General features: G+C 40.6%; 1 protein-coding gene across 2 annotated transcripts in view; it reads left to right on the forward strand.

Annotated features, from left to right (window-relative positions):
* The window catches only part of LRRC28 (leucine rich repeat containing 28), a 107,817-nt gene extending 100,413 nt beyond the window's left edge, over window positions 1–7,404 (forward strand). For both annotated transcript variants that reach the window (XM_029064904.1, XM_039912302.1), the window contains exon 10: window positions 4,327–7,404. In XM_029064904.1, the coding sequence (XP_028920737.1) occupies window positions 4,327–4,399 (73 nt within the window). In that variant the 3' untranslated portion in view covers window positions 4,400–7,404. The remainder of the gene's footprint in view (window positions 1–4,326) is intronic.
* The last annotated feature ends 14,572 nt before the right edge of the window (window positions 7,405–21,976 follow it).

Below are 21,976 nucleotides of genomic sequence, written 5' to 3' on the forward strand. Positions count from 1 at the left end.
GCAAGTTATTTGGTGCTAAGGTTCTTTTGAAATGATCTGGCCTGTTACCATTTCCGTTATTTTAAGTAATACTATTGAATTTCACTTAATTTTGCCTATAGATAAATTATCATGTCACTTTCACTCAATCATTCATTCACTTGTATTTATTGAATGCTAACTGTCTGCAGAGCACTGTACTAAGCTCTTGGGAGAGTACAGTACAACAATAACCAGAAACATTCCCTGCCCACAACGAGTTTACAGTCTACAGTCTACATGAATACAAATAAATAGAATTACAGATATGTACTTAAGTGCTGTAGGGCTGGGAGGGGGGAAGAGCAAAGGGAACAAGTAAGGGTGATGCAGAAGGGAGTGGGAGATGAGGAAAGGTGGAGCTTAGTCTGGGAAGACCTCTTGAAGGAATTTTGCCTTCAGTAAGGCTTTGAACCAAAATAAACAAAATGAAGTCTAAATATTCTTGGTATTAGATGCTGTGTGATAGAGTTTTATGATAGCATACAGATAAAAAACACCACAGGAACTAAGCCATAAGTATCATGTATGTCAGGTCTCTTCTTTAAGTGAGTGAAAATCCTCCTTTCGTACATGTCAGTTTTAGAGGTGTGAAATGAATCTCTTCTGTGAAATAGCTTACAATTACCATAACTATTTTTCTTTTTTTACGAAATGATTTAGCCATCTGAGCTCCAAAAAGTCCTGGCAGTTTCAGGCCAGTTTGAGTTTCGAGACCATTTCACAAGTTATTTATGTAAAAATTTAAAAATGAGTAGCTGAAAGCAATAAAATTTTCAAAATTGAGGCATTTTATGCACTAATAATGGAGAATCATAATCCTGTGCCTCAAGCTTTATACAGAAAAACCCAAAAAACCAGAAACTTCATGCAGTGCCAAAAATGTATTTAATTTACCAGAAGTTAAAAAAGAAAAACCACCACATTTCCAGTAGTAATGGATTGTAATGTTACAAGAAGAAAAATGTAATTCATTCCATTTTGCTGATTCTAGGAGATGGGCAATTTTTCTAAGGTTTCTTTGCAGGATCTCCTGCTGAGCCTCTCTAATATAATGCTTTTCTGATTATATGGAATACAATTTCATGAAGTCAAAACAACTTATGCAGTCTGAACTTGGTCAGAAGCCAGAAATCTGCATAAGTCTTATTTTAGAAATGCTTTCTTAAGAAAGCTGTGTTCTTGTAAAGAAAGAAGTGTTCAACTTGTTCTTTATACATTTTAACTATCAGATGTCAAAGTCAAAGAAATTTTATGGAGATTTCAGGTTCTTTCTCATACTGTTAAAACTTGAAATATTTGAAAGTTTTATTTTTAACATAAAATAATGATCTTTATGGGAGCTTATCCTCTGTTATCTGTTTCCCCAGGTTATATTATGAAAGTGAATTACAAGTTTCATTCCATGAAATGGCAGCAATTTTGAAATTTATATTAGTATAACTTTTACTATGTAACAAATTACTTTATGTAGTATCAAATGTATATTATATGGCCTAAATGGAACATTGATCATTTAAAAAAGTATTTTTAGGAATCAATAAATTTTTAGTGGGGATTAACTTTCATAAAACACTCTTTCTTTTAGTCAAATTCAGCAGTTCCTAGAATTTTCATTTCCTGGTCCTGGCCATAGCCATCAGCTACATCAATCTAGTGGGTTATATTGGAAATATGACTCTGATCATATCAAATTAACCCAAGTAGCCCTCATCATGATATATCTCAGTGGCCCAGAACTGCCATGAGGGCTGGGTTCATTATTGAAGCGCAGGCTTTTTTAAGCAGCCTTTTCACCTTGAACTCCTTTGTGCTACTTATTGGGTAGTATTTATTGAGCAGTTACTGCAGGGAGAGTGCTTTATTAACCACTTAGTAGAGATCGATAAAACAGAGTGGGTAGACATGTTCCCTGTCCACAGCAAGCTTTCAGTCTAGAGGAGGAGATAGACATTAATAGAAATACTTTATAACAGGTAATTTATAGATATGTATATAAGTGATGTGAGGCAAATATCAAATGTCCAAAGGTCACAGATCCAAGTGCATAGATGATGCAGAAGGGAGAGGGAACTGGGAAAAAAAGGTCTTAATCAAGGAAGGCCTCTTGGAGGAGGTGACCTTAATAAGGCCTTGAAGGTGGGGAGAGTGATGATCTGGCATATGTTTGCGGGGGTGGGGGCGCATTTCAGGCCAAACGGTGGATGTGGGAAAGGGTCAGTGGTGAGATGGACGAATTTAGGACCCTGTGAGCAAGCTAGGGCAAGGAGAGTGAAGAGTGAGAGTTGGGCTGTAGTAGATCTGTGAGGTAAGGTAGGAGGGGACAAGCCAATTGAGTAATTTAAAGCCGATGGTAAGGAGTTTCTGTTTGACTCATTCATTCAACCCTATTTATTGAGCTCTTACTGTGTGCAAAGCACTATTCTAAGCACTGGAGGGATACAAGGTGATCAGGTTGTCCCACGTGGGGCTCACAGTCTTCAACCCCATTTTACAGATGAGGTAACTGAGGCACAGAGAAGTAAAGTGACTTGCCCAAAGTCAGACAGCTGGCAAGCGGCAGAGCCGGGATTCGAACCCATGACCTCTGACTCCCAAGCCCAAGCTCTTTCCACTGAGCCATGCTGCTTCTCTAACTTCACTGTACTAAGCATATGGGAGATTACAGTATAACAACAAACAGACACATTCCTGCCACATCGGACTCATATATGGAGGTTGATGGGCAACCACTGGAGATTTTTGAGGAAGGGGGAGAACCTCTTTTTAGAAAAACGATCTGGGCAGCAGAGTGAAGTATAGATTGGAGTGGAGAGAGACAGGAGCCAGAGAGGTCAACAAGGAGACAGATGTAGTAATCAAGGCGGGGTACGATAAGTGTTTGGATCAGTGCGGTAGCAGTTTGGATGGAGAGGAAAAGGCAGATTTTAGCAAGGTTCTGAAGATAGAATGGACAGGTTTTGATGACATTGAATATGTGGGTTGAATGAGATGAGATTTTTCTATCAATTAGTTGTATTTATTGAGCTTACTATATGCAGAGCGCTGTACTAAGAGCTATGGAGAGTTCATCTTAACAGAGTTGGTAGATCTGATCCCCTCCCAAATTGAGTTTACAGTCTAGAGTTGAGGACAATATCAAGATTATGGGCTTGTGAGATAGGGGTGAATAGTGGTATTGTCTACAGTGAAGTGCTATTGTCTATAATGATTTGATTAAAAATTAATATAAAAAATTTGAAAAGCAAGTTGAGCCTGATCACCCAAAATGTGTGTAAACCAATGGATTAGACGAGTAAAAGTTTGGGTCTGGCCTATTGGTCTGCACAAGCACATATTCGCAGAGTAAATAATAATAATAATAATAATTATGGTATTTGTTAAGCACTTACTATGTGCCGGGTACTGACGCTGGGGTAGATGCAAGCAAATTGGGTTGGACACAGTTGTGTCCCATAAGGGGCTCACAGTCTCAATTCCCATTTTACAGATGAGGTAACTGAGGCACAGAGAAATGATTTGCCCCAGGTCACACAGCAGACAAGTGGTGGAGTTGGGATTAGAACCCATGACCTGACTCCCAGCCCCATGCTCTATCCATTGCACCATGCTGCTTCTTAAATCTATATCTAACATCATACCAGACAAGACACTATATTGGTGTGGCATTGCTACTTTAGAAGTCTATTCAATCAGATCCACCAACTTTGGAGCATTATCCCCACTGTATTAGCCTAGCTGGGGAGATGGGGAAAGGCCTATGATGCCAGCTTGACAAAGACCCTGTGAATTTATCCATAGAGTAATAGGGAAAGGAAGAGGAGGGGGAATGCCCGTGGATTGAAGGATGAGGGACTGGATATAGAGAAAGAGGGGGTGGATATAGGGATCCAGCCTCCTACAAACTGAGTTCTAATCTTTCATCTGACTCCAGGAAAAGTTTACTCTTGAGCAAGGCAAGTCCTGTCCCCCAGCCCTCCTTCTAATTTCATATAGTAGACCTGTGATGAGCTTCTGTCTCAGCATTGTGTTTTGGTCAGCCTTTAGTTTTATCAGAATGTATTATAAGGGTATTAAAGAGAATGGTCTACCATTTTATTTAAGCTGTTTACCTATCAGGGATAGCACAGTATCTAAAAACAGCACACCCCACCTAACTCTCATGCTCATTTCAAAAATGGCATTTTAAATATGTGTCATTTCAATTCCCTTATTTTCACAATCCAGAAAATTGTCATCTGTGAAAGGAAGCCAGTAGCTTTCATCTTGCTCTGACAACTGTTTTTCTTTCCCTTTTTTCTTTTTCAGGAGGACAACTGTTAGTTTTGTGGCATACTGCTGCTCCACCCAGTGTCTGCAGACTTTTGACCTACTGAGTTGATAAACACTCAAAACTACTCAGGAGTGCTGCCAGTTTATATTTGAATTAGACTGCATATCCCATTGGATACTGGAATACTGTTTGTGTGCCAAAGCAGCAGAAGTGCCCAGTCAGGAACACTAACAGGCACTTAAATCCTGCCCTATCAAATTTGGATGACTGCAGGAGTCTTTTGGAAATGTAATGATCAAGCTTTAGAGCAAGAATGCCTTCCCTCCTCCTCCAAGTTGGAATATAATCCAAAAAATTTCAAGGAGCCTCAGTCTCTCCAGTGTTTTTCTTTTTATGTGAATGTGTTTTCATATGTGAGATGTTGAATTTGATGTTTCCATTTGTCTAATTTAAATCCAGTTTCAAGGTTTAACACACAATACCTCCAGTAACAGTCCATTATGGGTCTCGAGGATTTCTATGGCTTCTTCTTTTCCCTTTCATTTTTTTTCTTTTTGGGTTCAATGCCATGATTCTCAACTGAAATATGTTTGATCAGCCTTCCTTCTCCTGCTCTGTCTCCCAGTATTAATGGTGAGTAGAAAACCTACTATTACATTTGAGCTTCCTTTTAGAACCTCACTATGGAGCTGACTCAGCTTTCTTTTGAAAATCAAGGTTTTACTATTAAAACGCAGGGTTTTCTAACCAGTCTTTTTACCTTGCACTCCTTCGTGCTGATAGTTACTTTTTTAATTTTTTTAAGTAAATATGATTATTTCAATATAAAACATTCTCAAGTGCTTAGTACAGTGCCTTGCACACAGTAAGCACTCAATAGATATCATCGATTGATTTATCAATTGTAATTATTTGCTATCTCATAATGAGAGCCCAAGCAGGAAGAGTTTGAAGTGCGTGGCTAAAATGCTGATCTTTGTTTTTTAGACTTCCACTTTTTTGAATTAACCAAAAAGAGGGGAGAATAGAGAACTCAAATATCTGTCATCTTGTCATGTCCATGATTATTATTATTGCACACATTTTTATTACCTTTGTAATATTTTCTGTATGTGGGAAAAACAAGCTCTAAGCCTATTTACATTTGTTTAAAACTTAAGAAAAATATAAGGCACCCTGTATTTTTCTAAATTTATTCTGTTTAAGATTACCTTAGTTCCTAAACAATTGAGAGTTTACAGAAATCACAATGAAAGTACCTGCCAAAATAGTCCTGGTTTCAGTGATTTGATTTTTACAGAAAGGCCATTAACTGGTAATGTTTGAGCATTCAAATTGGCCAAGAGAGAACATTCTTAATGGAGGATGTACCGGATCTCTGTCCTTCCCTCGAAAGGATGCCATTTAAATGTTCTCTGCTCCCAGTTACACATCTGGTTACTATGGAGTTTCTGTGTACCTCTAGAGGGTTCCAAAACACTGGTATTTCAGGCAGCACTAGAAGGGCAGTTTCAGAGAACCTACGAGATGAGTTATTCTCAATGAGAGGATCATTGTCAAAATAACTCAGGGTCCTAGAGCATAGTCGATATGTGAAATTGTATCAGCTGTCTTAAATCTGAAATGTAGAGAGGCTTTAATGGTGCTGAAATCCTACACAGTTACTGCCAAATGTGTGATCTTTTCAAGACAACACCATCTGCTCACCAGAAAAGAAATGTATTATCCATTTTAGATTGAGAAGGCAGAAATAAATCTAACCTGGACTCCAAATGTATTTGCACTATTAGATTTCGTAATTCTTCTTTTCCTTGCAATCCCCTTTCAATTTCCTGGGCAGAGAGGATAATGAAGATTTTGAATGTCAGTATCGAAACTACAGCGTGAGTCCTGAATACTTCTTTCAACCTCTGGAACAATTGAGGTTTTTGGGTGTGAACTGTAGATGTGTTAGTGGTTGAAAAAATGGTACGATGCTTCACAGAACTGATTCAGGCCTTAGTGGCTGTTATCAGTGTGTCTGTCTATGTGACTGTAGATATAGTGCAACTTTCTTTTTTTTCTTTCTTTTTGCCACCATATGTGTCGGGTATTATGTGTTTTTGAAATGAAGCTGGGGTCCATGAAATATGCTAAGCTGATATTCAAGAATTCCTGCAGCTAAGTTAAAGGTTCAGCATACAACACTTTTGTTTAAATGTGTTTTAATATTCAGGGCATTTTATGGCCTAAGCAATTTTTCTGCACCTAATATAAAGTACCAGTGCTCTGAAAAACTGCATGAGGCCTAACAGTACATCCTTTGTGGAATTTCAACTCGTAATCACCGTTGCAGTGCCAAAATTTAATGGATGACAAATGGAAATAATAATTTGGTTTCCCTGGTACTGCTGATTATGGAAATTTTATCCTGGGTTCCCTGATGTTTATTCGTCACCTCTCGATATCAGAAGCAATGTTGTAGATTGGAGAATGGTAGCATAAGTTTACGTACCTCCATAATTAGTACATATGAACAATTCTCAATATGAAGAAAAGTAAAATGACAAGTTTATTTGAATTTTGTTTACTTAGGTGAAAATTTAACCTCTGTTACACTAGTAATGGAATGCATTATGCTAACAGTAGAGTATTTTACTTGTACTTATTGAAGTTTGTTCATATAGAAGGTACAGGACAAGCCACCCAAATAGAGAACTATTACTCTACAATGGGCCCTTAATAGGTGTCTAAGTGTAAGGTCTTTCACAGATAGCACTTTGAATAATGAAATGTTACAATTTTTGATGTTAAAAAATGTACTTTTCAGCAGTCTGAAGTTTATTGAGGTATAATACAAAAACAATTCCCAGGTCATGAAAAACTAACTTAAATTCCCATATCTGACCTCTAGATAACATCAATTGATCTTTCAGCCTGCCCATTGTGAAAAATCTCCAGGTGAAGACTCTTCAGCCTCACTTGATATCTTGTTCTAGATCTTCCTTGTGTCCTGTGAGGAAGTAGTATATCCCTGGTCAGCATTTTCTTTATAGAAACCCTTACAAACTTGGAGACCGTTATGTCATCTCTCACACTTATCTTCCCTGGATTAAACAACATTTCACTATTAACCTGTTTGCTTTAATCATTTTTTACTTTCTTCTCTGGAGTTTTTCCACAGGTCTTTTTAATTACAGAAATAAAAACTGGATCCAGTACTGTATTCTAATACATTTTGACCATGCAAAGTGGAGAGCTTCCTTTCTATTTTTGTATGTCATTTTCCTGTTAATACACTTCATAGTAATAATAATAACAGTGGTTTTTGTTTTTAATAATTCTGTTTGTAGAGTTTGTTAAGCACTTACCGTTTGCCAAACATGGCTTAAAGTGCTGGGCAGATGCATGGTAAAGCTGGACATAGTCCCTGTCCTACATGAGGTTCATAGTCTAAGTGGGAGGAAAAACAGATGTTTAATTCAGTTTTACAAAGGAGAAAACTGAGGCACAGAGAAGCTAAATAAAGTCCAAGATCACTTAGCAAAGTGACAGATGTGGGATTAGAATGTAGCTTTTCTAACTCCCAGCCCCATGCTTTTCCCACTGAGCCACACTGTTAAGCATGTGCTATTTGCCAAGTAGTGTATTAAGCATTGGGGTAAATATGAGATAATCAGATTGGATACATGTTGGGTTTTTTTAATTACTGACTCATAACTTCTTTTAGGTGTTGTGGATCTTTCTGCCATTCTTAATATCCCTTGCCCCCTTTCTCTAACATATTTGTTATTCTTTTGGTGTGCATCTTTGATTTAGTTTTAGGCACTTATGACATTTTAAAATACTTTTTGTGCAAAGCCCTTACTGAACTAGGGAAGGTACAAATATATTGATCTTGGCACAGTCTCTGATCCACAAAGGTCCTTTTCATGTAAAATGCAGCACGAGGGGTTAGAGAAGCTGGAAAGAATAGGAAACCAGTCTCCAAAAAATCAACAGTAACGAAAGTAAAAACAGCAGAATATCACTACTACTGGCAGAAAGTAGTCCTTGGGCCCCTCACTTCTTCAGTCACAGCCATCTTAGTTGCAATCTAACAACTTTGCCAACTTCTAGTGAATCCCTTCCTGATTTTTCAGATTTTTTTTAATGGTACAGGCACTTACTATGTGCCAGGCACTGTATTAAGCACTGAGATAGATACAAGCTAATCAGCTTGGACAAACTCTATGTCCCTCATGGGGCTCACAGATGAACTGAGACTCAAAGAAATAAAGTGACTAGCCCAAGGTCACACAGCATACAAGTGATGGAGCCAGGATCAGACCCCCAAGCCTTGTGACTCCCAGGTCCAAGCTTTATCCGCTGGGCCATGCTGCTTCCCATTACTTGAAATTTTATTCCTTCTAAAATGTTAGTAACTCACCCCGCAAAAATGTGTCCACTTTTCTCTGGACCTTCTCTTTCCTCAATATAATTTATAAATTTGTTTTGGTTACCCTTTATGTCATTCTAGCTGCCTTTCCTTCCTGGGTTTTGCTATCTTGACTGTGTCACTATATGTTTGTTGTGTTTCTTGACACTCCTTTTTAGTGACATGGATTGATTTACATTTTTGAACCCTTCTCATTTGCTACTTTGGTGTCTTTATAATTATGGGTGTATAGATTGAGCTTTTGTTGTTTGTCTTGTCCATTCTACTCATTAGTTTGATTTGCCCCTGAGCAAGCAGAACTGATGATTTGAAGAATAGACAACTTTCTTGGATTCCTTAGCCTCTTAGGCTTGCTTTCTTTAGTGACCATCATCCAGAGTTAACCTCCTAAAGTTCACTTTCTTTATCATGCTGATTCCTCCCCAATTGCTTATTACAGTGCTCTACACACAGTAAGCACTCAGGAAATGCCATTGAACTGAATGAATTGGTACTCGATTGATCTTTTTGTCCTTCCTTCTCTCTAGACTTTTGAATTCAATCTTTCCATGGTTTCTTCCATGTATGTTGCTGTGCATTAAACTCTTCAACTCATTCCTCCCTATTAGTAAAAATCAAATCTGGAAAGTTGTCCACCTTTATCCAGGGGAGAAAATTGTCTCTATTGCAGTCAAAATTGATTTTTCGATGATCTTCGGACCTGAATTGTTTTTCCAGAAAGTATTTGGAAAGTTGAATTTTTCTATTAGCACCTTATCTGACCCAAATCTTTGTTGTCAAGTTGATCAGAGAGGTCCTCATCAACTCTTTTCTCCAAGTTTGATTTTTATTATAGTGATGCTCTTTTCTTTTCCTTAGCCCAGATCCACTTTCTGGACTCTCTGAACATAAAACAGATAGCTTCATACACTTTATCCTTCCCGATCATTTCTGAACAACTAAGACCTACCTAACCAAGCACTCAAATAAGGAGTGCCATCCCCAGTATGCCTTGCATGTTCTGTTTCCTTGTCACCTACTATGGAATCACCCAAATCTCTCCTAGAGTTTAGGCCTTACCAAAACACTACAAATTTCATGTTGGGCTTAATTGCTCCACCATCCCTTCAAGGCAATCATCTCATTTAGGTACTTTCGCTTTTTTGTTGACTTTGATGACCCTCTTCTCTGAAGATTATCCTGTTATTAAAGTTTTTTTGATATTAGCCATTTAGTCATTCATTTCCAGGATACTGTTGTGCTGTAGGAGTGTATCTCCTCTTTGGATATATGTAGGGAGAATACCATCTGAGCCTATCTCCCAAATTCCTAATATCACTACTGATATATGTTATGGGAGAACCATGTAAGAAAGAATAAGAAACAATGGAGTATTCATCTTTAAGCCTCATAGTAGTAGTATTACTGGTACTTGTTAAGCAATTACTATATGCCAAGCACTGTTCTAAGCTCTGGGGTAGATACTAGTCAATCAGTTTGCATACAGTCCCTGTCCCATATGGGGTCACCCTCTTAATTCCTATTTTACAAATGGGGGAACTGAGGCCCAGAGAAGTTATGTGACTTGCCCAAGGTTACATAGCTGACACATGGTGAACCCAGAATTAGAACCCAGGTCCTTTTGTCTCCCAGACCTGTGCTTTATCCACTAAGCCCTGCTGCTTCTCATAATAGTACTAATGCTATTTGTTAAGACCTTACTATGTGCCAGGCACTGTACTAAACACTGGGTTGGAAAAAGTAAATCTAGTTGGACTCAGCCCCTAAACCACATCAGGCTCACAGTCTCAATTCCCGTTTTACAGATGAGGTAACTAAGGCACAGTGAAGACAAGTGACTTGCCCAGGGTCACACAGCAGACAAGTGGTGAAGCCAGGTTTAGAACCCATGACCTTCTGACTCCCAGGCCTGTGCTCTATCCACTACGCCATGCTGCTTCTCATAAACCTGTACCATCAGATGTCTCCCATCTGACCCCTGACAATCAGAATATTTCCAAGGACTCAGCAACCAACCGACAGATTTAGTGCCCTATCCTCCTCAAGAAAGTCACCAACTACAGGTAACTCTATTCTTGAGGGGGCCTTTTGTTGCAATGTCATCATTTATTCTCATGAAATGAGGTCAAAACTCATACTGTTCCTGTTCTTAATTCCCAGTGATGCAAAAGTGAAGCCAAGGGGGTTAGTGAAAAGCCTGGACTATTTTTTCCAAAATATTAGTGCACGATTTAAGTATGTACTAGCAAACTTTTATAAAGTTGGGAAGGGAGTCTGGAACCCAGGTTGGATTGTGGGCACAGCTTTTCAGCATAATATATTTATTTTATTACATTATGAGTTCAAAGACCTACTAGAATAAAAATATCTCCCTGATCTTCTCAAGTCTAGGACTCAGGGTACCAGTGCTGTTTTCAGAGCACTGTCTTAAATACTCTTACACTCAGTTATTCTAAAACACTGACATTGCATTCTTGAGTTTTTTAAAAGTATTTTTAAGTGCTTGCTATGTGCCAATCACTATATGGGCAGGGAATGTGACTGCTAATTCCGTTGTACTCTTCCAAACATTTAGAACAGTGCTCTGCACATTGTAAGTGCTCAATAGATATCATTGATTCATTGATACAAGTTAATCAGGTTGGACACCGCCCCTGTCCTATATGGGGCTCACAGTCTCAATCCCCATTTTACAGATTAAGGTACCTGAGGCACAGAGAAGTTAAATGGATTGCTCAGGATCACACAGCAGACAAATGGCAGAGCTGGAATTAGAACCCAGACCCTTTTGACTACCAGCTGTGTGCTCTTTCCATTAGGCCATGCTGTTTCTTGATGAACCCTAGGTTAAGGAAAATGTGTGACACAGTACTTGAGCCTTAATCGATGCCTCACACATGCATTTAACTACTTCTGACTTCACCTCATATTCTATGTGTTATCACAGGAACACTCCCTAATTTCCTAACGCGCTTTATCCAAAATGTATAGTGAAAATGTATTATGAAAGAACTGATTGCACATGAATATCAAAGGAAGAGCAAGTCCCTCTTAAACACTTATCTACCAGTCATTTCCAAAACCATTTTTTAAAACATCAAGGGGAAAGTAGATGTGTCTCTTTTTCCAAAAAACCAAGCATCCTCAGTGTCACCGCACTACCCAAACCCTAATTAAAGTTCTCATGGGTCATGGACAGCGAAGGGTCAGGTGGGACCTACCAGGAGAAATTGCAACCAGGGCAATTTCACACCAAAATAGTGGAAGTTTAAAGAGGGAAGAGTGGGCTGTAGAATGGTGTAGTATAGTATTGGCCTTATAGCTTCTTTTTCCCCTGCATATTTCAGAGAATGCAAGATTTACTCTGCAAGCCTAGTGAAGTATTTGCAAAAATAGTGTTTTGAAAATATCCCATTGGATGAACTCTATTCGAAGAGGGAAAGATTTCACATCATCTAATAGATTTTGTAGTAACTGGACTTTCTTTATACATGAGGTAATTTGTAGGTAAGGAAGTATTCTTCAAGAGCAACACAGTATGGTCCCTTAGGCTCTAGCCACAGTATAGTCCACTGATCCTAGCACATTTGGTTTCAGGTCAGAGTTCTGAGCTGAAGATTAGGAGACCCTCGTCAAATGGAATATGCAATTAAGAATCAAGCCTGTGCAAAGATTGTCTTTATTTTCTTCCATTCACCTTACTCGGGAGGCACATTTTGTCAGGACTAGATTTATTGCAGAATATCAGGCTCTAACTGATTTAAGGAACGGATTTGGGGAACCTCTAATAACCCAGGATTTTTAATTTTTATATTACTGAACTATTTTATAAGAGAACAAATGTGCCCTTTGAAAGGCATGAAAATATTCATTTGGGGTTGTGTGCACACTTCTTAAACACACATTTACTTTTGTGGACTCTCAAAGCTGCTATTGTTGGTTGAATGACTTTAGAGCTTGGACCATGTGAATACTTAGAAGTGTAAATGTATTGCTTATTTGTTGTCTTTTCCAAAATCATTTTATTCTTTTTTTAAAAAAATGGTAATACTGTATTAAATGTTTAAATTAAAGCCAATGAAACAATCTATTATACATGTTGGTTAGTAAATTATTTTGGAGTAGTTCAACAAGGCATCCATAATACATGAATTGAGATGGTGCTAGTGTGATGTTTAACCTTTGTCAGTTTGTCAAAAAGCCATGCTGCCTCTTTTTATTTCAATTTATTTGTATATTAGAATCCGAAGTTTTTGCCTGGTGAGTTTGAGACTGTCTCTTTAGTTATATTACACTGAACTATGATGAAGTTAACCATCCTGGGTTTATAGCAATCCAGGAATGCAAGATTAGAAACTTCAGCAAGGATCCAATTGATTAGTCAATCAATCAGTGGTATTTACTGAGCACTACTGTGTGCCCAGCACTGTTCGATTGACTTGTAGAGTACAGTACGGTAGAGTTGGTAGACATGATCCCTGCCCAGAAGGAGTACATTCATTCATTCATTCATTCATTCAATAGTATTTATTGAGCGCTTACTATGTGCAGAGCACTGTACTAAGCGCTTGGGATGAACAAGTCGGCAACAGATAGAGACGGTCCCTGCCGTTTGACGGGCTTACGGTCTAATCGGGGGAGACGGACAGACAAGAACAATGGCACTAAACAGCGTCAAAGGGAAGAACATCTCGTAAAAACAATGGCAACTAAATAGAATCAAGGCGATGTACAATTCATTAACAAAATAAATAGGGTAACGAAAATATATACAGTTGAGCGGACAAGTACAGTGCTGTGGGGATGGGAAGGGAGAGGTGGAGGAGCACAGGGAAAAGGGGAAAATGAGGCTTTAGCTGCGGAGAGGTAAAGGGGGGGATGGCAGAGGGAGTAGAGGGGGACGAGGAGCTCAGTCTGGGAACGCCTCTTGGAGGAGGTGATTTTTAAGTAGGGTTTTGAAGAGGGAAAGAGAATCGGTTTGGCGGAGGTGAGGAGGGAGGGCGTTCCAGGACCGCGGGAGGACGTGACCCAGGGGTCGACGGCGGGATAGGCGAGACCGAGGGACGGTGAGGAGGTGGGCGGCAGAGGAGTGGAGCGTGCGGGGTGGGCGGTAGAAAGAGAGAAGGGAGGAGAGGTAGGAAGGGGCAAGGTGATGGAGAGCCTTGAAGCCTAGAGTGAGGAGTTTTTGTTTGGAGCGGAGGTCGATAGGCAACCACTGGAGTTGTTTAAGAAGGGGAGTGACATGCCCAGATCGTTTCTGCGGGAAGATGAGCCGGGCAGCGGAGTGAAGAATAGACCGGAGCGGGGCGAGAGAGGAGGAAGGGAGGTCAGAGAGAAGGCTGACACAGTAGTCTAGCTGGGATATAACGAGAGCCCGTAATAGTAAGGTAGCCGTTTGGGTGGAGAGGAAAGGGCGGATCTTGGCGATATTGTAGAGGTGAAACCGGCAGGTCTTGGTAACGGATAGGATGTGTGGGGTGAACGAGAGGGACGAGTCAAGGATGACACCGAGATTGCGGGCCTGCGGGACGGGAAGGATGGCACGGTGATAGAGAAGTCTGGGAGAGGACCGGGTTTGGGAGGGAAGATGAGGAGCTCAGTCTTGCTCATGTTGAGTTTTAGGTGGCGGGCCGACATCCAGGTGGAGACGTCCCGGAGGCAGGAGGGGATGCGAGCCTGAAGGGAGGGGGAGAGGACAGGGGCGGAGATGTAGATCTGCGTGTCATCTGCGTAGAGATGGTAGTCAAAGCCGTGAGAGCGGATGAGTTCACCGAGGGAGTGAGTGTAAATGGAGAACAGAAGAGGGCCAAGAACTGACCCTTGAGGAACTCCAACAGTTAAAGGATGGGAGGGGGAGGAGGCGCCAGCGTAGGAGACCGAGAATGATCGGCCAGAGAGGTAAGAGGAGAACCAGGAAAGGACAGAGTCCGTGAAGCCAAGGTGAGATAAGGTATGGAGGAGGAGGGGATGGTCGACAGTGTCAAAGGCAGCAGAGAGGTCAAGGAGGATCAGAATGGAGTAGGAGCCATTGGATTTGGCAAGAAGGAGGTCACGGGTGACCTTAGAGAGAGCAGTCTCGGTAGAGTGGAGGGGACGGAAGCCAGATTGGAGGGGGTCTAGGAGAGAATGGGAGTTAAGGAATTCTAGGCATCGATTGTAGACGACTCGTTCTAGGATTTTGGAAAGGAAGGGTAGTAGGGAGATAGGACGATAACTGGAGGGGGAAGTGGGGTCAAGAGTGGGTTTTTTTAGGATGGGGGAGACGTGGGCATGTTTGAAGGCAGAGGGGAAGGAGCCCTTGGAGATTGAGTGGTTAAAAATAGAAGTTAAGGAAGGGAGGAGGGCAGGGGCGATGGTTTTAAGAAGGTGAGAGGGAATGGGGTCCGAGGCGCAGGTGGAGGGGGTGGCACTTGCGAGGAGGGAGGAGATCTCCTCTGAGGATACTGCAGGGAAGGATGGGAAAGTAGGGGAGGGGGTTGGTGGGGGGGAGGGGAGAGGCGGAGGGGTGACTTTGGGGAGCTCAGACCTGATCGTGTTGATTTTCGTGAGGAAATAGGTGGCCAGATCATTGGGGGTGAGAGATGGGGGAGGGGGAGGAACAGGGGGCCTAAGGAGAGAGTTAAAGGTCCGGAACAATCGGCGGGGGTGACGGGCATGGGTGTCGATGAGGGAGGAGAAGAAGCTTTGCCTGGCGGAGGAGAGGGCAGAGTTAAGGCAGGAAAGGATAAATTTGAAGTGTGTGAGGTCGGCTTGGTGCTTGGACTTTCGCCAGCAGCGCTCAGCAGCTCGAGCATAGGAGCGTAGGAGGCGGACGGAGGAGGTGATCATTCAGTCATATTTATTGAGTACTTACTGTGTGCAGAGCACTGTACTAAGCACTTGGGAGAGTACAGTACAACAATAAACAGAAGCATTTATTACTAACAACTGAGCTTTCATCTGTGAAGGCCCCAGGAATCACAGGAGATCCAGATTACCAAACGGAATAATAGCCAAAGCCAAAATTTTATTCAATATTACAAATGGAACATAATGGCAACTGAAAATGCAAAGCTGAGGTTTACAGAATTATGTTGAAAGCCACTGAAGGTTAAATCTGAGTAAACGCAGAGCTTGAGAGTCTTGATTACTAGAAGCCACGCACCAGGTTCTTGGTCCATGGCCACCTTGAGTCTTTACTTGTGGGAAAAATGTTTGGCACAGGGTTTTAACTGAACCCCATTTCCTCACCAGAGCTTCCTTTTTACCCCATGTCTGGCTTAAAAGAGAGAAATGCATTACCATATGGAATATCTTCTTACTAGGTCCCAGAGGAGCAGACAGACAAGCATCAGCATAGAAAAACTAAACTGAGTCTTCTCCAAGCTCTCCCTAAGGAAAACTGTGTCCTGTCAATAGGGAAGTGGAGCTCACACTATTGACAGAACAGTCAAATTCCTTCCAGAATATTTCAAACCAGCTCCTTTGTGTTACAGATTGTGTAGTGTGTGCTTCTGATTCCATCCCTGAAATTCTGCCAAAGTTATTTTGAAAGCGTTTTAAAGTACATCACTTTGGCTGAACCTTGCCATCAACTGCTGTGCATCTGCTTAAAGATCAGCATTTGATGACAGCATTTAAGTTCTGTGCAACCAATGAAAACCTCTGGTTGCTTGTAGGGTTTTCTGGGTCCTGAAAATCTCTAGTTGTGTGTAAGGTTTCCTGGGCCTAGGATGATATACAACCTTGGATTTCTTCAGGTTTATTATCATTCTGTAGTGTTGTACTGATTCTGAAAGGCAATTGCTAACTCTTTCCATGTTTTCTTGTCAGAGTGCCTTAAGGGCACAGTCATCAGTTTAGATTAATTTCTGGATGACTGTCTCAGAGATTTTTGAGGATACTTGTTGCCTATTAGGTGGAAGTTTCCCAGGGATGGGAAACATGTTCTGACTCCAACATCCAAATTTCCCATTGTATCCTTAGCTTGAGAGACAATCAACATAATTGGTCCTACCATACAGTTACTCTGATGGTGATGGGTCAAACCGAGCCCCTTGAATTTTGCATTAACCTTCCATTCTATTACAAATGGACCTAAGATTGTTAATGGACTCAGTGTATATATCTATGATTCTATTTATTTTGATGGTATTGATGCCTAACTACTTGTTTTGCTGTCTCCCCCTTTTAGACTGTGAGCCCGTTGTTGGGCAGGGATTATCTCTCTGTTGCCGAATTGTACATTCCAAGCGCTTAATACAGTGCTCTGCAGATAGTACGCACTTAATAAATATGATTGAATCAATGAATGAATTCAAATTTGATGGTGTTAGGTACTCTCTGACAATTACTCTCCCTCACTTCAAAGCCTTATTGAAGTGGCACAGCTCCTCCAAGAGGCCTTCCCTATTCCCTAACTAAGCCCTCCTTTTTTCTTCTCCCACTCCCTTCTTCATTACCCTGATGTGCTCCCTTTATTCATCCCCCTTCCCAGCCAACCCCGTAGCACTTACGCACGTATCTGTAATTCATATTAATATCTGCCTCCCCCTCTAAACTGTAAGCTTGTTGTGGGCAGGGAATGTGTCTGTTTATTGTTGTACTCTCCCAAGTGCCTAAACACCTTAAGTGCTCACTTAATACGATTGACTGACTGCCTATTACTAGCTGGGTGGTGCTTTTATGAGCAATTCAGTGGCAGTACCAATTTTCCTACTTAAATATGTATTTGTAATGTTTTGGCTGATAAATAATCCCCAAAGTGAGTTATTTATAAAGATATCCTGTTTATGCATTTCCACTTCATTTGAAGAAAACAGAGGAGAGAGTAATTATTTCACAGTAATTAGATTACTATTGTGATGCAAATTATCAATCCAGTCCCTTTTATCCCAAGAAATCCTGAAAAGTTTAATGTTTTTGTTACTGTTCATTTTGAATAGTAACTATAGCACAAAATAGTTACTATATATTCAAAATAGTTGGTAATAATGGTATTGGTTAAGCATTTATTATGTGCGAAGCACTGTCTAAGCACTGGGGTAGATACACCATAATTGGGTTGTCCCACGTGGGGCTCAACGTGGGGCTCACAGTCTTAAACCCCATTTTACCTGATTAGAACCCATGACCTCTGACTCCTAAGCCCGTGCTCTTTCCACTAAACCATGCTGCTTCTCATTCCGGCTCCACCACTTGTCTGCTGTGTGACCTTGGGCAAGTCACTTTACTTCTCTGGGCCTCAGTACCCTGATCTATAAAATGGGGTTTGAGACTGTAATTCTAGAATTCTGTTTAACTATTTTGATGGTATTGATGCCTGTCTACTTGTTTTGTTTTGTTTTTCTGTCTTCCCCTTCTAGACTGTGAGCCTGTTGTTGGGTTGTCTCTATCTGTTGCAGAATTGTACTTTCCAAGCGCTTAGTACAGTACTCTGCACACAGTGTTCAATAAGTGCTTGATTGGTAAGTGATTCAATAAGTGACTGAATGAATGAATGAATGACTGTGAGCCCCACATGGGAAAGGGACTGTGTCCACCCAATTTTAGTATAGTTAGTACACTTAGTACAGTGCTTGGCATATAGTAAGTGCTTAGCACATGCCATAATAATAATTATTATTATAGAATTGTTGCAATAGTATAAGAAAACTTAGGTATTGCCTTAAGGAGATAATGGGTTTTTCAAAGGACTCTGAAGGATTTCCTCTACCAAATAAAGATACAAAACTATTTAGTTTTAGCAGCCATAGATTTCAAAGAAAGTTTAAGAATTTTACTTTAATTGTCAAGATATTGGTACCATTAAAACAAAAATACATTTCGAAGAGAGCATTTCAAGGACAAATGAATAAATTTGGCTCTCTTTTGTGACCTCTCTATAAAACTGCAGAGCTCATTGCTGAGAAATGATGGGGTTGTAGAAAATATGAAAAAAGAAAGAGGGATAAGAGAACAGAGAAGGGAGCTAATTTTTCCTCTTAAAAACATGCAACTCTTCAGAGAGAAAATATAAAAACTAAGGAAGTAGTAGTGATTGCTGTTTCTGTAAATTTTGATTTCCTCATACTATTTTATTTGCACTCTTTTTGATTTAAGAATTGGATTGGTATAAGAAAATCTATGTGTGAAGGGAGAGTCTTGTACACTTGTAGTTGTGACAATACTGGATTGTCACACCGCCACCATTTCTTCTACCTCTATGGAAAGCCACACAACTTTTCTAGCTTGAAGGAAAACCACAACCGAGTAGCCACAACCTTCATTTGACTTTCCTGCTGCCAGATACTTCACAATTGGCAGATAAACAAACTTTTTATTTTTTTTTCTGGCTGAGATGAAGGGACTCGGTGCATCTTGATTGATAATGATGGTAAAGATTCTTCTCAGGAAATGATGACTATTGATTCAGTGCTTATACAAAGGAAACTCATCTCTATTTACACTCTAGCATACAAGATGAATATTCCAAGGCTTACAAAAGCCTTAGGGCATTGAGAATCATTAAGCAACCCTTAATTGAATGACATAATGTTCCAATTCTGAGGAAATGGTGTATGATTCCTTACAAATGGTCCCTAGATTTGCATGTTTGAAAGGAATTGAGGACTCAAGGCCCAGTTTAAGAGCAAAATGAGAGGATTAAGAATTAAAATTTTGTAAATTGAGATTTTATAGAGAAAAAATAATTAGAACAGAAAAGCAAGAATGAGTTTGATAGGTTTCACAAATGAGCTGGTAGATTTTTAGATGGTAATGTTTGCTCAAAAGAAAGTACTCAAGATAAATGTATTTAGATAGCTCATCTGTGGCCCTTATTTAAGATCCTCTGATGGGGAAATCTCCTGACTAGGATAAAACAGTGTTTATATTGATGTGTTCCACTAAATACCAAGTCTGCATCAGAGGTTATTTCAAATCTCAGTTATGATGCCAGCTGAGATAATTACTCTACTAATATTTTCTCTGAATTACAGTTTTATAGAGGTAACCTCAACCTCATTACCCAGCCAAAGGCAAACAAATCCTGAAGATTGTGTTTTCAAATTGTGTTTTCTGTGCTTTTCAGTAGTTATTTCAGCAGGCAAAATTTGTATACAAGACAGTTTTATTTTCCTTTTTCTAAGCACCTTAGTCCAGGGCCTTAAGAAGACTGTGACCGGAGGTACCATTGCAGGTTGAAGAGGTGAAGTGGATAGAGCACAGACCTGGGAGTCAGAAGGTCATGGGTTCTAATCCAGATTCTGCCATTTGTTTGCTGTGTGACCTTGGGCAAGTTACTTCACTTCTCTGGGCCTCAGTTACCGCATCTGTAAAATGGGGATTGAGATTGTGAGCACCACATGGGACAGGGACTGTGTCCAACTTGATTTGTTGGTATCCACCCAGTGCTTAGTACAGTACCTGGTACATAGTAAGCGCTTAACAAATACCATCATTATTATTAGGTCATAGATACATAGAATCTGCATAAGACCTGAGCAGGGCTGCTGAGGATTCTGCCCTGCCACCATCTCCATACTGCCACACTCTTCAAACCACTGTGTCCTGGGCGGCATCTCCTACCAAGAGGTCATGGTGCCACAGGACTGAACTTCAATCTGTGACCTTTGGACACTTGATATTCATCCCGTTCCCCAACCCCACAACACTTACGTATATATATCTTTAAATTGTATCAATCAATTGGATTTATTGAGCACGTACCATGTGCAGGGCACTGTAATAAGCTCTTGAGAGTTCAGTATAACAATTTATCAGAAACATTCCCTGCTCACAGCGAGCTTACAGTCTTGAGGGGGAAGCAGGAATAAATATGAATAAATTACAGATATGTACATCAGTGCTGAGGGGCTGAGAGAGGGGGATGAATAAAGGGAGCAGGTCAGGGCAACACAGGAGGGAGAGAAAGAAAAGGAGAAGAGGGCTTTGTCAGGGAAGGCCTCTTGGAGGAGGTGTTCCTTCAGTAAGGCTTTGAATGGCGGGAAAGTAATTGTCAGATATGAAGAAGGGCATTCTGGGCCTGAGGCAGGACATTGGTGAGAGGTCGGCGGGGAGATAGACACCATGGAGGTAAGTGAGTTACAGTGCTACAGGTACAGCGCTACAGCTTGGCATTAGACGAGCAAATATTGCAGTCTGCCCTTATAGTAGGAGAACAGCCAAGTGAGTTAGGTGGGAGCAAGATGATTGAGTGTTTTAAAGCCAATAGGTGTTTCAGTTTGATGAGAAGGTGGAGGGGAAACCACTTGAAGTACTTGAGGAGTGGGGAAACATGGACTGGACATTTTTTTCGAAAAACGATCTAGACAGCAGAGTGAAGTGTGGCCTGGAGTGGGAAGAGGCAGGAGGCAGGGAGATCAGCAAGGAAGCTGACATAAAAATCAAGGTGGGTTAGGATAAGTGCTCAGATAAATGTGGTAGCAGTTTGGGTGCAGAGGAAAGGGAAGATTTTTATTAATGTTGTGGGGGTTGAACCAACAGGATTTAGTGATAGATTGAATATGTGGGTTGAATTCTCTCTATATATAATACATATGTATATTATACTTTATTATTATTATTTATACTTTATTCATATTATTATATGTCTTCCCTTATGGACTGTAGACTCAAGGAACATGTCTGCTAATTCCTTTGTCTTGTACTATCCCCGGTGCTTAATAGAGTGCTCTGCAGATAGTAAGCACTCAATAAATAAAATTGATTGATTGATTGAGATAAATGTCAGTGACCAAGACCCGGGTGATTCTGAACAGAAGCAGCAGCAGCTCTGTGCACCCTGAGTCCTGAGCTCTGCCAAAAAGCAGTAGTACCCTGGGGCCAAATAATCGATAATAATGTTGGTATTTGTTAAGCGCTTACTATGTGCAGAGCACTGTTCTAAGCGCTGGGGGAAGATACAGGGTAATCAGGTTGTCCCACGTGAGACTCACAGTTAATCCCCATTTTACAGATGAGGGAACTGAGGCCCAGAGAAGTGAAGTGACTTGCCCACAGTCACCCAGCTGACAAGTGGCAGAGCCGGGATTCGAACCCACGACCTCTGACTCCCAAGCCTGGGTTCTTTCCACTGAGCCACGCTGATACATAATGGAATATCAATTGGTAGGTTTATTGAGCCCTTACTATTACAGAACACTGTACTAAGCACTTGGGAAAGTGCAATCCTCAAGACTGTAAACTTACTGTGGGCAGGGAACATGTCTACCAACTCTATTATATTGTACCCTCCCAAGTGTTCTGCACACAGTAAGTGCTCAATCAATATGATTGGTTGATACACC

This window comes from Ornithorhynchus anatinus, chromosome 5 (assembly GCF_004115215.2).
Source record: "Ornithorhynchus anatinus isolate Pmale09 chromosome 5, mOrnAna1.pri.v4, whole genome shotgun sequence".
Classification (NCBI taxonomy): Eukaryota; Metazoa; Chordata; class Mammalia; order Monotremata; family Ornithorhynchidae; genus Ornithorhynchus; species Ornithorhynchus anatinus.